Raw genomic sequence first — 14,768 nt, forward strand, 5'->3', positions numbered from 1 at the left:
CTTTTCCTTTGACAAACTTTCGAATAAACCAAAAACACATTATTGGCTTAGGTTACAGTGGTTTCCTTTGGGGTTTTTTAAAAATCTAGCACAATATTTCATTAGCACTGAACTCATGGACTGCAGTAAATACCTTGATCTCTCCGTCATTGGCGAAGTGTCCAAGGGCAGACATGATTTTAGGAATTGAAGAAGAAAGAGTTTCCTGCACAGTCTCTTCCTGACGTTTTGTGATCCGTGTCAGACATGGCAGCAGATTCACAAGGTACGGCCTGAGAAAAAAGAGAAAGATAAGAGAGGCTGAGGATTCATTCATTTCGTACGTCACAGCTTATTCTAAATCTGAATTTCACTGTGTAATCACTTACAGTGGTGATCAGAATTATTGGCACCCTTGGTAAATATGATCAAAGATGACTGTAAAAATAAATCTAAAAATTGGTTATCCTTTTGATCTTTAATTCTGAAAATTAGCAAAAGTCTAACCTTTCATTGAAGAAAAAGAATTGAAAGTGGGGGGAAGTCTACAAAACATGTTGGCCACAATTATTGGCACCCTTTTATTCAATAATTTTTGCAACCTCCTTTTGCTAAGAAAACAGCTCTGAGTCTTCTTCTATAATGCCTGATAAGAAGAGATCGGAGTCCATTCCTTCATGCAGAATCTCTCCAGATCCTTCAGATTCCCAGCTCCATGCTGGTGGTTCTTCTCTTCAGTTCACTCCACTCATTTTCTTTAGGGTTCAGGTCAGGGGACTGATAGATACTTGATAGAATCCATGATACCATGTATCTGAATAAGATGTCCAGGACCTCCAGCACAAAAATAGGCCCACAAAATTAAAGATCCAGCAGTATATTTAACCGTGGGCATGGGGTACTTTTTATCCCTTTGTGCACCAAACCCATCTGGTGGGTTTGCTGCTAAAAAGCTCTTTAGTTTCATCTAACCATAGAAGCCGGTCCTGTTTGAAGTTCCAGTCTTGTATGACAACTGAATATGCTGGAGATTGTTTCTGGATGTGAGCAGAGGATTTTTCTTGAAACTCTCCCGAACAACTTGTGGTGATGTAGGTGCCGTTTGATAATTCTTTTTAAGCTTTCTGAGACTCAAGACTCAACTAATCTCTGTAATTCTCCTACTGTGATCCTTGGAGAGTCTTTGTCCACTCAAACTTTCCTCCTCACCGCGCATTAGGAAGATTTAGACACAGGCAGATTTGTAACATCTTTAGTTGATTGGAACTTCTTAATTATTGCCCTGATAGTGGAAATGGGGATTTTCAATGCTTTGGCTATTTTCTTCCAGCCACTTTCTATTTTGTGAAGCTCAACAAACTTTTGCTGCACATCAGAACTATATTATTTGGTTTTCCTCATTGTTATGAATGATTAAGGGAATTTGGCCTTTGTGTTTCATCATGTTTATACTCCTGTGGAACAGGAAGTCATGGCTGGACAATTTCATGTTCATGATTACCCTGGTGTGCTAAAAAAATGTAAATATGAATGGGAATATATTTCAGAGATATTTTACTCATTAAAATATTCTAGGGGTGCCAATAATTGTGCCAAAGTGTTTTGGAGAAAAACATTTATTTCATAATGTGATTTTCCCCCACTTTCAAATCTTTTCCTTCAATGAAAGGTTAGATTTTTACTCATTTTATTTAATTAAAGATCAAAAGGATAAACAATGCAGATTTATTTTTATAGTCATCTTTGATCATATTTACCAAGGGTGCCAATAATTCTGATCACCACTGTACCTAGGATCAGTTTCACTTATTTCTAAACAGACCAATGTAAATAATTGACTTTAAGTCAATAAGCATACCTGCATTTCTGTGGACGCACCAGGTGAGCAAGCTCAGCAAACCTCCACAGGGCTGCCCGCAGACTCCGAGAGGCAGCGTTCTGTGACAACAGACAGACAGAGTAATGCTCTGTTAGTGATTTGTACATATCATTATGGAGAAAAAAAACCCTGTCTATGAAGTCTACTCTGATAATCAGAAGTTTGAAATATTTTTGCCACATATTTTTGAATGAAGTCTCTTCTGATCAACAAGGCTGAATTTATTTGATCAAAAACACAGTAAAAATTATGAAACAGTAATATTATGAAAAATTATTACAATTTAAAAGAAATGTTTTCAATTTGAATATATTTAAATATGTAATTTATTCCTGTGAGGGCAAAGCTGAATTTTCAGCATCATTACTCCAGTCTTCAGTGTCACATGATGCCTCATAAATAATTTTCATATGCTGATTTAGTGCTCAATTATTAATAATGGTTCACTGGTTCTTATTATTATCAATGCTGAAAACAGTTTTTGCTGGTTAATATTTTTGTAGACACTGCGATACATTTTTCAGGATTATTTGATGAACAGAAAGTAGTAAACCTTAGTAACATTAAAAATGTCTTTACTGTCACTTGAATCAATTTAATATGTCCTTGTTGAAAAAAAATATTTTCTATATATTAAAAAAAAAAAAAAAAAAAGATCTTACTTACCCAAACTTTTAAATAGTAGCATATCAGGGATTAAACAGTAATATGTGGAAGCAGCACAACAGTTTGTAAACAACATTTATCATAACAGGAAATGTTTCTTGAGCAGAAAATCAGCATATTGTTGCAACAGTCAATGGATCAGCATACTGAGTTCTGAAGGATCATGTGACACTGAAGACTGGAGTAATGACTGCTGAAAATCATCTTTGCCATCACATGAATAAATTATATTTCAAAATATATTCAAATAGAAATCAGTTATTTTCAACTGTAATAGTATTTCACAATATTACTGTGTTCATTGTGTTTTTCATTAAAATAAATGCAGCTCTGGTAAGCATAAGAGACTTCTTTCAAAAATATTCCAAACTTTTGACCTCCAATTTGTGTAACATTTTAAGAACAGCAATAAAGGATTGTTTGTACCAAGAGCAAAACAAAACAGCACAATGAATCACAGACAAATTATCTATTCACACCAAGAGCATAACAAAAATTGAATTCATGTAACTGCAACAGAAAATATAATCAATCATACAATATATTCCTTTTGCTCAGACAGTCAAACAGCGGGAAAATGTCCTGGAATGCCAGTTTCATACAAACAGTCCACAAGGTCTTATCCCATTGGTCAAAAACATTTTTTGGCTGACATATATATCTTAAAAAACTATATATAAAATATATACATAAAAAAGTGGGATTAAAAAAAATAAATAAATAAAAAATGTAGGGATGCACCAAAATGAAAAATCTGGGCCAAAACCAAAAACTTTTTAAAAATATTTTATTTCTTATTTTAAATTAGCCTTTTTTTGTATCATTTTATTCATATTAGACTTGAAATGAAATTCAATAATTTTAACGATACTGAATTTAAAAAAATACGAGTCAATAAATTAAAATAACCACACTTTTATTAAAAGTAACACAATAAATTTGGACAGAAATTGGACGGCATATATTTTCTGCTCATATTTTCAGCCAAAAAACAAAAATGCCATATTTTTTTGCGGCTATCATTTCGGTGCATCCCTAAAAAAAACCCAGACAAAATTTTGTTTCTGGTGAAAATACATCCAAATCCCATAAAGAGAATGCAATCATCTGATTCACCTTTTTAATCTCTTTGTACAGCTCAAGCTGCAGTCTAGGCAAGTTGGAATCCATCAATGCCTATAAAGAAAAACAAAAAGAAATTACATGTGAAATTACAATGAAACACAAACATCACTACAATCATCATCCAAATGAATGCATATGACAAATAAACTATACATGACATACTTTGATGATTTTGTTTAGGCACTCATCTGCCACCATCCTGACGTCAGACTCCTTGTCGTCGCTGCACAGCAAGAACATTTCCATAGCAATTCCAAGCAGTTTCTGGAACTCTGGAGATGTCCTAATAACAAAGTCAGAGCAATAACATACATTACACATGTGGCTAACAATATTAGTGTGATAAAAATGATGGGCTAAAGCTCTGCAATTACCAATATCCTGGATAAAATATGGTCATAATGTACATTAGGTCCTGACAAAGGCTATTTGTCTCGGCCATTTGATTGAGTTTATTATGGGAGAGAGGAGGGAGAGAATACACATCTGAGTGTGATCTATTCCTCTGTATATCTACAACAGCTGTTACTATCACCCCATTTACCCTCAAATAAACACTGACAATTCCAAGAGAAAAGCAGTTGTGCAATACTGTCAGGCAAAAGAAGGGAAATGCTAGATGAAAAACAAGGATGTGGCTAAAAACCCATTGAGTCTGATGCAGCAACATGAATAGTGGACTTCATACGGCTCCCTACATTCTGCACATATGACGTACTGTTGAGGATGCTCCAGCTCCAGCTCTTGTATTGAGTACAGAGCGTAGCATGGCCAGTAAAGCCAAAAAAGTTAACAGAAGTCTAATTTTCTATGAATAAATAAAATTGTGATCAAGCTTTCTGAGAAGATCTAATGCATACATATTTCAAAACATCTAAAGTGCCAGGTAAAAGAGATGTATTCGTTGTTTAAAGTAAAACTAATCTAATACTTTTTGCTGTTTGCTGTTTTTTACCAAAAACATTTATTCTTTAAGTGTATTCAAGCTGAAAGAACTGGACTTTGAAAACTGCTGGCATTCACATCAAACTTTGCTAGGTGAACTGTGATCAATGTGGATTTTTCATCTTGAATACCTTCACTGAATTTGCATTCTAAAGGTGAAAAATGCCGACCTAGCCTCAGCATCAATAGGCTTTTGCAAATGACTCATAAGATGTGACCAAATCTGATTATCCTTAATCTGACGTGCCCGTCCATTGACTGTTGCATACCTCAGCGACTGTGCCACGATGTTTTCACATATCGTCAGGCAATGAGTCACTCTGTCCTTTTTGGTCGTAGCAAGGTCTTTTTTTCTGTAAGAAAACACAGTGTTACTGTGGAAGTCATAAAAACAAAATAAAATGAATAAGAACGTTTCATGAATAATGTGAGCACATTATTTGAATCGCTATTTGTCTACAAGATAAAACAGATCATTTTGAGAGATGAACAGTAATTAGTTTAGTATTATTCATTAAATCCCTGTGAAATTTCAATGTAAACACAACGTCTTCAGCACAGATATAATATGCAACTCCACAAACAGAATCAATTGGCCTGAAAATGGGACATTAATCTGAAAGCGAGTATATTATGTTGGGCCACAGTAGTCAGCCAAATAGTTTTATTTTTCTAAATCCATTAGGTTAATGTAATCTTGCTAACATAGCAGCACATATAACATCACTGTTCACTGGTGGTGATCCACAACATATCTGAATTTATTTAAGCACAAACAACTAGAGCATTCAACCTTAAAAAAATAATATAATAGGTCATCTGTTACACTTTTTGACGTGTGAGCAATTGGCTGCTCTGAACATCCAAAATAGTAACAGTTTATATTGGGTTGTTTTATCCAGAATAATGTCTTATTAATCTTATTAATTGTATTAATAGAACAATAATTCATTAATTCTTATTAATTAGCAAATGCTCAGTGCTGATCAAAGCAAAGTGAACCATCCAAAGGCCTAAATCCTAAAGGAGGATATCACTCCATTTATTTAAAAAGAATTCCCATCCAATAACTTTTCAAAGTTAGTTATTTACAGTGTGTTTAATATGCTTCGAAATATAGTGTAAAAATTTAAAATTGCATTTCCACTTTGAAATGTATGGAAATGTATGTCGTTGCCGCCACTAAATAAAAAAAAAATAAAAACAGTAATTGCGACATTTTTAATTGCGACTTTCAGAATTCTGACTTTTATCTCGCAATTCTGACTTCTTTCTCACAATTCTGACTTCTTTCTCACAATTGTGAGTTATAAAGTCACAATTCTGAGATATAAAGTCAGAATTGCAAGATATAAAGTCGCAATTGCTGTTTTGTTTTTTTTTTTCAATTTAGTGGCGGAAATGGGCTTCCATAGAAATGAACTAGAGATGATCACTAAAATGTTCTTCATTTGATTTTCTCTTTATTGGAATTACAACATCATATTAATACTCAATACTTCTAAACAAACTGTACTAACACCATATAATTCAACACTTAAAAATTAAAATATACAGTCAAACCAAAATTTATTCAGACACCTTGAACATTTCATTCATTATTACAGTTTATTCACTATAGTTTAAAAAAAGGTAATAAAATATGACAAGATCTCAGAGTTAAACTGTGTCAGAAAATAATTAATCTTATTTATGTCAGATAACACTCAAGCAAAACATGGTCAGGTCAAAGTGTCTGAATAATTTTTGGTTCCAAATTTTTATCAATTTAACTGGTAGTCCACTGTATGAAGAATTTTTTGGTATAATATATCATTGTTTACTTTATTTAAATGAACTATAGTGTCCTGCACCCACTAGTACAAATATATCAAAAATATCTGAATATTTTTTGCTTTGACTGTATATTCAATTTAAACGCTAGTAGCAACACCAGAAAATTAAAATGGCTCTTGCATTTAATACATGCATGATGCACAAAATATTGTAATTTGATGAAAACTGATGTAAATATTAGATTTGTCAATGCATATAATAAATATGTGTCATGTTTTTGGGGAGCTGACTCATAATGAGTGACAGACAAGAAGATGGAAAAATCAAAAGGGCTGCATTCAATCACAGATTGACAGCTTCATACAAGATAACTAATATATAAACATTTTCCAGTTTCTTGTTTTGTACCAGTACTCGGAGCTATTTCATGGTTTCTTTATACACAATAGCATTTTTCCTGCGTTTTTTAAAAGGAGTGCGCACTGTTTATCTCGAAATCGGTGCAGTATCTATTAAAAGGCTGTGTGACACTTCTACGTGTTGAGCATCATGTGATTTCAAACCCAAGACAACAACAACAACAATCAGTCTTACAAGAGAAAACACACAGCCCTCATGCAAGTGATAATAACATTAGTATGGCGACTGTGTCAGGTGATGATGATGATGAAGCTGAGGGCTACAGCAACATCAAAGCGTTAAACTGCATTAACATCAGTTCAGCACTCACTGTTTCTGGACGAGCTCCTCGGCCGACAGCGGGCCTTGCTGCTGCTGGAATGACTTAAGCGACTCAAACGCTTTCATTAGCTTCTCCATGGTGGCCATTTTAACAAAAGCCCTGATCTAAATGGAGTCTATGTGGAGAGCTGATAATATTTACAAACTCAACAGCACAGCCAGTGCAGCAGCACTGATAGCGAGCGCTGTGCAGAACACCGAAGGGAAACTGAAGGTGTCGTCGAGATCCGACACTGTTTCCAGTGGCCAAAACCCCCTTGAATTCGGTTTAATTTCCACACACCATCCGATTATGACCTGTATTCAAACAAAATGTTCAGAAGGTAGTTGATAACATGTCCAATTCTGAAAGCCATCTTAAAGCAGGGTTATGGGAGCAACGGTTCTGCTGTATTTCCGGGTAATAAAACTCCTGTCAAAATCAAAGTCCTCTACTTCATAATAAAATCTGTGATGATGTATATCTATAAAGAGTTTGATTGACATGCATTTTACTTATGCCAGATCAATAAATTAATGTATTTTTACTTTGTGATCTGTTTTTCTGCAAAAACTAGCACATCTATTACTGCAGCATGCTTTGTTGTTGTACATAATGTAGCCTATGTTGATAAATAACTTCTTAAAGTGTGTAAAAAAAAAATGTAAAATGAACTCACTTTATATGAGTCGTGTCTTTATTTTTTCATTAAAACGTTTTAAAAGCAAAATCAAAGATCTTTTTATTGTTTGATTGTGAATCATAAAAACATACAGTGTAGAAAACAGATTTGCAATAGGTCCATAGGAGGAGCTAGACTAATACATACTGATGAGTCTGACTTAAAGGTGCAATGTGTAAATTTTAGGAGGATCTATTGACAGAAATTCAATATAATATACATAACTATGTTTTCAGTGGTGTATAAATACCATACATAATGAAATGTTATGTTTTTATTACCTTAGAATGAGCCATTTCTATCTACATACACCGCAGGTCCTTTTATGTTGAAGGGTTAGTTCACCCAAAAATGAAAATTCTGTCATTAATTACTCACCCTCATGTCGTTCCACACATGTAAGTCCTTCCATAATCTTCGGAACGCAAATTAAGATATTTTAGTTGAAATCCGATGGCTCAGTGAGGCCTTCATAGGGAGCAATGACATTTCCTCTCTCAAGATCCATAAAGGTACTAAAAACATATTTAAATCGGTTCATGTGAGTACAGTGGCTCAATATTAATATCATAAAGTGACGAGATTACTTTTGGTGCGCCAAAAAAAAAAAATAAAAAAATAATGACTTATTTAGTGATGGCCAATTTCAAAACACTGCTTCAGGAAGCTTCGGAGCACAAATGAATCATTGTGTCGAATCATGATTCAGATCGCGTGTCAAACTGCCAACGGCTGAAATCACATGACTTTGGCACTCCGAACAGCAGATTCGATACACTGATTCATTTGTGCTCCGAATCTTCCTGAAGCAGTGTTTTTGTCACGATCACCTGTGAGAGTGCCCTTCAGCCTCTAGAGGGCACTCCTTCCCGGACTCTCTGTTTCACCCATTTCATGAACTACATTTCCCATACATACTCCTCGGACTAATCACCATTCGTCATTGCACTCAGCTGTTTGTTATTTTGTCATTAGTGTCTGTGTATTTAATCTGAGTTGTTTCTGTCTGTTCTTGTGGTTCATTGTTGAATGTCACCCTGGAGTCTGTTCCCTGATTTTCATGTTTCCCAGTTTTGGTTTGTAGTTTCTTGTTTCGTGTTTCTTGTTTTATGTTTGGACTGTTATTTTGGATTATGACCCCTGCCTGTACTCTGGATTACGCCTTATGGAATTGCCCTCAATAAACACCTTTGCTGCACTTGGATCTTCCCTTTGCCTTTACGTTCCGTGACAGAATGAACCACCCGCCTAGATCCAGCGGCATGGAGGGTCGGTTCCGTTCCCCAGCCTCCATCCGTGAGCGGATGGCTCGAGTTCGGGCGGTGATGGCGCTGCGCCAGGAGGGAAGAGAGGTTGGGCAGGTTGCAGGTTTGTTTTGGACCTTAGCAGAGGGACTGCATTATAATGACGAGGCGCTTAAAGACATTTTTAATGGAGGCCTCGATAACCCGTTACCTCGGTGTGAGATGGAGGGGCTCCAGACCCTGGACTTTTGGGGCTTTATCCACCATCTCTCTCACAGAGGCCGTTCGGCTACTCACCCTCATCCAGAGCCCGCTCCGGCCAGGGAGTCCGCTCCGGCCAGGGAGTCCGCTCCGGCCAGGGAGTCCGCTCCGGCCAGGGAGTCCGCTCCGGCCAGGGAGTCCGCTCCGGCCAGGGAGTCCGCTCCGGCCAGGGAGTCCGCTCCAGAGGCCACTCCAGCCAGTGAGTCCCTTTTGGGTGAGCCACCGCCTCACCCTCATAAGCGGAGGAGAAGGAGGAAAAGGGCTTCCTCCGTCCTACAAGGCCTGGCGACCACTCTAGTGGTTGTTCGTGGGTTCTCCGAGCGCCTTGCCCTGCCGGCGCCACCGAAGCGCCTTGCCCTGCCGGCGCCACCGAAGCGCCTTGCCCTGCCGGCGCCACCGAAGCAGCCCGAGCCCGCTGCCGTCATCGAGCTGTCCGTTCTCCCTGATACGGCCACGGAGGTCGTCACCGAGCTGCCCGCTCTCCCTGATACGGCCACGGAGCAACCTTGGTCTGCCCTGCCGCCGCCGCCCAGACCCTCTGCCCTGCCGCCGCCGCCCAGACCCTCAGCCCTGCCGCCGTCATCCAAGCCTTATGTCTTGCCGCCACTGCCCGGGCCGTCCGAGCCGCTGGAGCCAGTATCCCCCTGGTCAGTTCCTCCGGCACCACCCTGGCAATCAGCCAGGACTCCAAGCCTGCCAGCGCCCGCCTGGTCAGTTCCTCCAGCACCGCCCTGGTGTTCAGTGAGGTACCCGGGATCTGGCCCACCATCCCTCCCCCTGATCCTCCTCCGGTCCACCTCCCTCCTGAGTTTTTTGTGTTTTTGTTTGTTGTCTGGTGGAGCGTCTGGTAGCCGCTCCTTTGAGGGGGGGTAATGTCACGATCACCTGTGAGAGTGCCCTTCAGCCTCTAGAGGGCACTCCTTCCCGGACTCTCTGTTTCACCCATTTCATGAACTACATTTCCCATACATACTCCTCGGACTAATCACCATTCGTCATTGCACTCAGCTGTTTGTTATTTTGTCATTAGTGTCTGTGTATTTAATCTGAGTTGTTTCTGTCTGTTCTTGTGGTTCATTGTTGAATGTCATCCTGGAGTCTGTTCCCTGATTTTCATGTTTCCCAGTTTTGGTTTGTAGTTTCTTGTTTCGTGTTTCTTGTTTTATGTTTGGACTGTTATTTTGGATTATGACCCCTGCCTGTACTCTGGATTACGCCTTATGGAATTGCCCTCAATAAACACCTTTGCTGCACTTGGATCTTCCCTTTGCCTTTACGTTCCGTGACAGTTTTGAAATCGGCCATCACTAAATAAGTCGTTATTTTGTTTTTTTGGCGCTCCAAAAATATTCTCGCCGCTTTATAATATTAATATTGAACCACTGTACTCACATGAACTGATTTAAATATGTTTTTAGTACATTAATGGATCTTGAGAGAGGAAATGTCATTGCTCCCTATGGAGGCCTCACAGAGCCATCGGATTTCAACTAAAATATCTTAATTTGTGTTCCGAAGATTAACGAAGGTCTTACGGGTGTGGAACGGCATGAGGGTGAGTAATAAATGACATTATATTTTTGGGTGAACTAACCTTTTAAGGCGCCATTTTGCGCCGGCATGTTTCTACAGTAGCCCTAAACGGACAAACTGCTCAACAGAGTGTGTTTGCTTGATTGGCTACTCTCTTCTGTCTCAGACGATGACATGTTTGTCCTATGTTGGCCACCTAAGTTTTTCTATATTTGCAATTTACACACTGCACCTTTAAATCTAATATTTTTAATCTTTAATGTAATTACATTATAGCAGGTAAGATGTTATGATTTTGTGTGAATAATTTTTATTCATGTATAAAACAGAATCACTTACAACAATGTTCTTATAATTTTAAATAAAAGATTCATGATTTTGAATGTTGTCTCAGTTAATTATCAGATTAAAATGAGGCATAAGCAGCCTAATTAAGCATATCATAAGAGAATAAGAATCAGAATAATCATAGTGTATAATGCTTCCATAGCTTAAAAATTAAGCATTTCATATTCATATTCACATATGTAATGTTGTTTTTTTTTTTCTTCACATGGAAAATCATTCCAGTTTCCTTGACTTGACCAGCCAGGTTGAATCTCCACACAATCTTCATCCATCAAATGATTAGGTTCTCCTGTTATCCAGTACCTGAACATAACAGTTTTAATTAGGAGACATTTAAATACCTTTAACCATTTTAATATTCAGCTTTTTTCCTTTACATTTTATGTGCCAAATATTTGCAATTTAAAAATAATTCAAATATCACCCTTGGATGAGTTCAGTGTTGTCCACCCATTTCCACACTCCCTCAGCATATTCACTAAGGCCAATCCATACATTCATTTGGAAATTAGACACAAATTCCAGTTGCAAAAACAGCAGTCAACCCAGATCATTAGTTAACTACTTTAGTTAACATGAACTAAAACAGCATTTATTAATGTTAATTTCAGTTTTACTAATACGTTATTAAAACAAAAGTTGTATTTGTTAGCATAATGCAGTGTGAACATAAACAATGAATTACTAAGAAGATATTGTTGAATTAAGTCATAATTTTTGTTTTGCACACAAAAAGTATTTGCTTCATAAAATTAACGTCGACGTTTTTTTTAACGATCTCTTTAGTACCTTTCTGGACCTTGAAAGTGGTGATTATATTGCTGTCTATGGACAAGTCATATACCTCTCAGATTTCATCAAAAATATCCGAAGATGAACGAAGGTCTTATGGGTGTGGAATGACATGAGGGTAATGAATAACTATACTAATTTTTGGGTGAACTAACCTTTTAACTGATGTTAACAAATGAGACCTTAAAGTAAAGTGTTACAGCAGATACGGGATCTGAGATCACTCACCTGCTCCTCTGAACTATTTATGATCACAAGATAAGCTCCTCTCTCAGCACAGCTGTGTCTGCTCTCATTCCACGTCAGCATCACAGCAGAGGCACAATAAAGATGAGAGGAAAAGTTGCTATACCCTGTGAAACAACCTTAAAACAGTATATCTATGTTAAATTGAAGTACTGTGTCACAGAGCATAATATACATGGAAAAATCACATATAACTGAGATGGAAAAACTGCAATATTAATCTTAAATGAGTATACAGTAAATGTCTTAAATGAATACCTACCAATTAGAAGAAGCTTTTCTAAAGTCTGTACTTTTTTAGTTTGGACTTTTTCACTAGCCTGCAGCTGGTCTCTCTCTATAGTCAGATTGTAGTAACGTCTGTTCAGATAGTCCTGGTCATCAATACACTCATAGTCAGTCTTTAAATGGACAGTGTCTGTTCTATATTTGAAAATTTAGAGCTATAAGACCAGCCAACAAAATGCCAAACAGCAACGCCAGACACACAATGACCACTTTGTAGAACTTTGGTGACCCTAAATAAAAAAGAAAACATAATAGGATATTTAGTATTCTACATTTATAACACACTATTCATTTAAAGGTGCCGTGTGTAAAGTTTAGCGGCATCTAGCGGTGAGATTGCGAATTGCAATATAGAGAAGCTACATGGCCTGTCCAAATACCCACAATTGCTGTCTTTGCACTTGACCTTTTGTCTACTCTTACATGACGTATTTTCTCTATTTGGCCCAAGTGTTGAAGTGACCGGTAATCAAGAACTTTTGATTACCTGATGGGACTCACTTGTTTTTGTTTTTATTTTCAATAATTTGCATTTTAAAATAATAAACTTCTAAATGTCTATTCAGAAGTCGCTATGTAACTAACAGAAGACAATTTTTAAGTTGTTATTAAAAAGCAGTTGCAAATGTTGTACAAAATACACCCTGCCCATATTTGCACCAATAAAATGTGCAACACTTTATGTTTCACTACCAAATTATATGTAATATATAATTAATTTATCTTACAGTGGAATTTTTTCCTCAACATCTCACGATTTTGGAGCTTGTGAGGTCCTGAATGCAATGCATGATGGGATACGCTTAGCCTTGAATACTGCTCCGAAGGGATATTCAAGATAGTGTAGGTTTAGTGTGCATTAAGGGCACTGCACTTGGGCCTTTTTAAGACATGGGACAGTGTTGCGCACTTCCTGTCACATGCACGAGCTCTCAAGTGGCCAAGATCGCAGGTGTGGGTATTTCTACAGGCAACAGTGGTCAACACAGGGCAAATATGTTGTTGAGAGAAGCTAGTCAAGCGAACGTGCTCTGTAGAGCAGTTTGTCCATTTAGGGCTACTATAGAAACATGCCGGCGCAAAATGGCGACTTAACATTAGAGGACCCACGATGTATGTAGATAGAAATGGCTCATTCTAAGGTAATAAAAACATCAGTTCATTATGTAAGGTATTTATACACCACAAAACTAGTTATGTATATTATATTGCATTTCTGTCAATAGACCCCACTAAAATTTACACAGTGCTCCTTTAATTTACTGTATTTGCAGCCTACCTGATTCCTGAGACTCTGTCTGGTTGATGCGAGACTTTGGAATCCCGGCAGTGAATTCTTGATTGTGTGTAGCCACGGATGTGCTACTACAGTGGACTGGATTTGCTCTGTTCATTTCAGTATCTTCATAGATATTTTCACACAGTTTCAATCCTACCTAAGCAGCCTGCCACCGATAAACAGCCCAGTTTCACACTTTTATGGCTTGGTAAAGCAAAATATTAGATGATATGTGATAATGTGTAAAATGGCAGAATTATTTGCATTATAGATGTACAATAAGCAGAAATAATCATCATTTAAAATTTCTTGTCTATAGTCTTGACTGGTACACCTTGATTTCATTTTTTTTTTTTTTTAAGTGTAACAATCTCACTACATGTTTTTAGTATACTACTGTAGAAAAAAATATAATAATTGACTGAAGACTTGTAGACAAATCAGTTATACTCACTGTGTGATTATCAGGCAGGTGTAGCTATAATCTATGACGGACACACAACTTGTCTTTATAACATACCCAAATCCTTCTGGAAATTTCTCTTTCTTCTCATTGGAATAAATTAGTAACTGTGGTAACTGGATTTTGTTTTCTCTCACTCCAGCATTGTAAAAGGTTTCATCGACTGTATCCATTAATACATAGATACCAGATTACCAAATTAAAAACTGTTGCTGAGTAGGCTGCAATAAAAACTGCAAGCTGTTTAAACATTTATCCCTATCTAGTTTAATGTTAGCAGTCAGTATTTTTAGATTTCAAAAATATTTCAAAGGCGACTTCATTAGATACTAGTAACAATAGATATTAGTACATTTTTATTAGATAGCACTTATACATTATATACTAGCAGACATGTTCAAGTTGCCACTTTTTTGTCTTAAAACTGAGTCAAGTATTCTAAGGCCAAGCGTATAAGTTAAAAGCAGTTCACCCAAAAATGAGAATTCTGTCATTAATTACTCACCCTCATGTCGTTTCAAACCTGTAAGACTTTCGTTCG

The 14,768-nt window shown here is 37.1% G+C and overlaps 1 protein-coding gene across 7 annotated transcripts in view; it reads right to left on the bottom strand.

The window, feature by feature from the left end:
• The window catches only part of htt (huntingtin), a 62,103-nt gene extending 54,607 nt beyond the window's left edge, over positions 1–7,496 (bottom strand). For all 7 annotated transcript variants that reach the window (XM_067402689.1, XM_067402688.1, XM_067402690.1 and 4 more), the window contains exons 1-6: positions 7,101–7,496; positions 4,864–4,947; positions 3,812–3,932; positions 3,641–3,700; positions 1,838–1,917; positions 134–272 (exon numbers count right to left, since the gene is read on the bottom strand). In XM_067402689.1, the coding sequence (XP_067258790.1) occupies positions 134–272; positions 1,838–1,917; positions 3,641–3,700; positions 3,812–3,932; positions 4,864–4,947; positions 7,101–7,198 (582 nt within the window). In that variant the 5' untranslated portion in view covers positions 7,199–7,496. The remainder of the gene's footprint in view (positions 1–133; positions 273–1,837; positions 1,918–3,640; positions 3,701–3,811; positions 3,933–4,863; positions 4,948–7,100) is intronic.
• Between the last annotated feature and the right edge of the window lie 7,272 nt (positions 7,497–14,768).

This window comes from Chanodichthys erythropterus, chromosome 12 (genome assembly GCF_024489055.1).
Source record: "Chanodichthys erythropterus isolate Z2021 chromosome 12, ASM2448905v1, whole genome shotgun sequence".
Lineage (NCBI taxonomy): Eukaryota > Metazoa > Chordata > Actinopteri > Cypriniformes > Xenocyprididae > Chanodichthys > Chanodichthys erythropterus.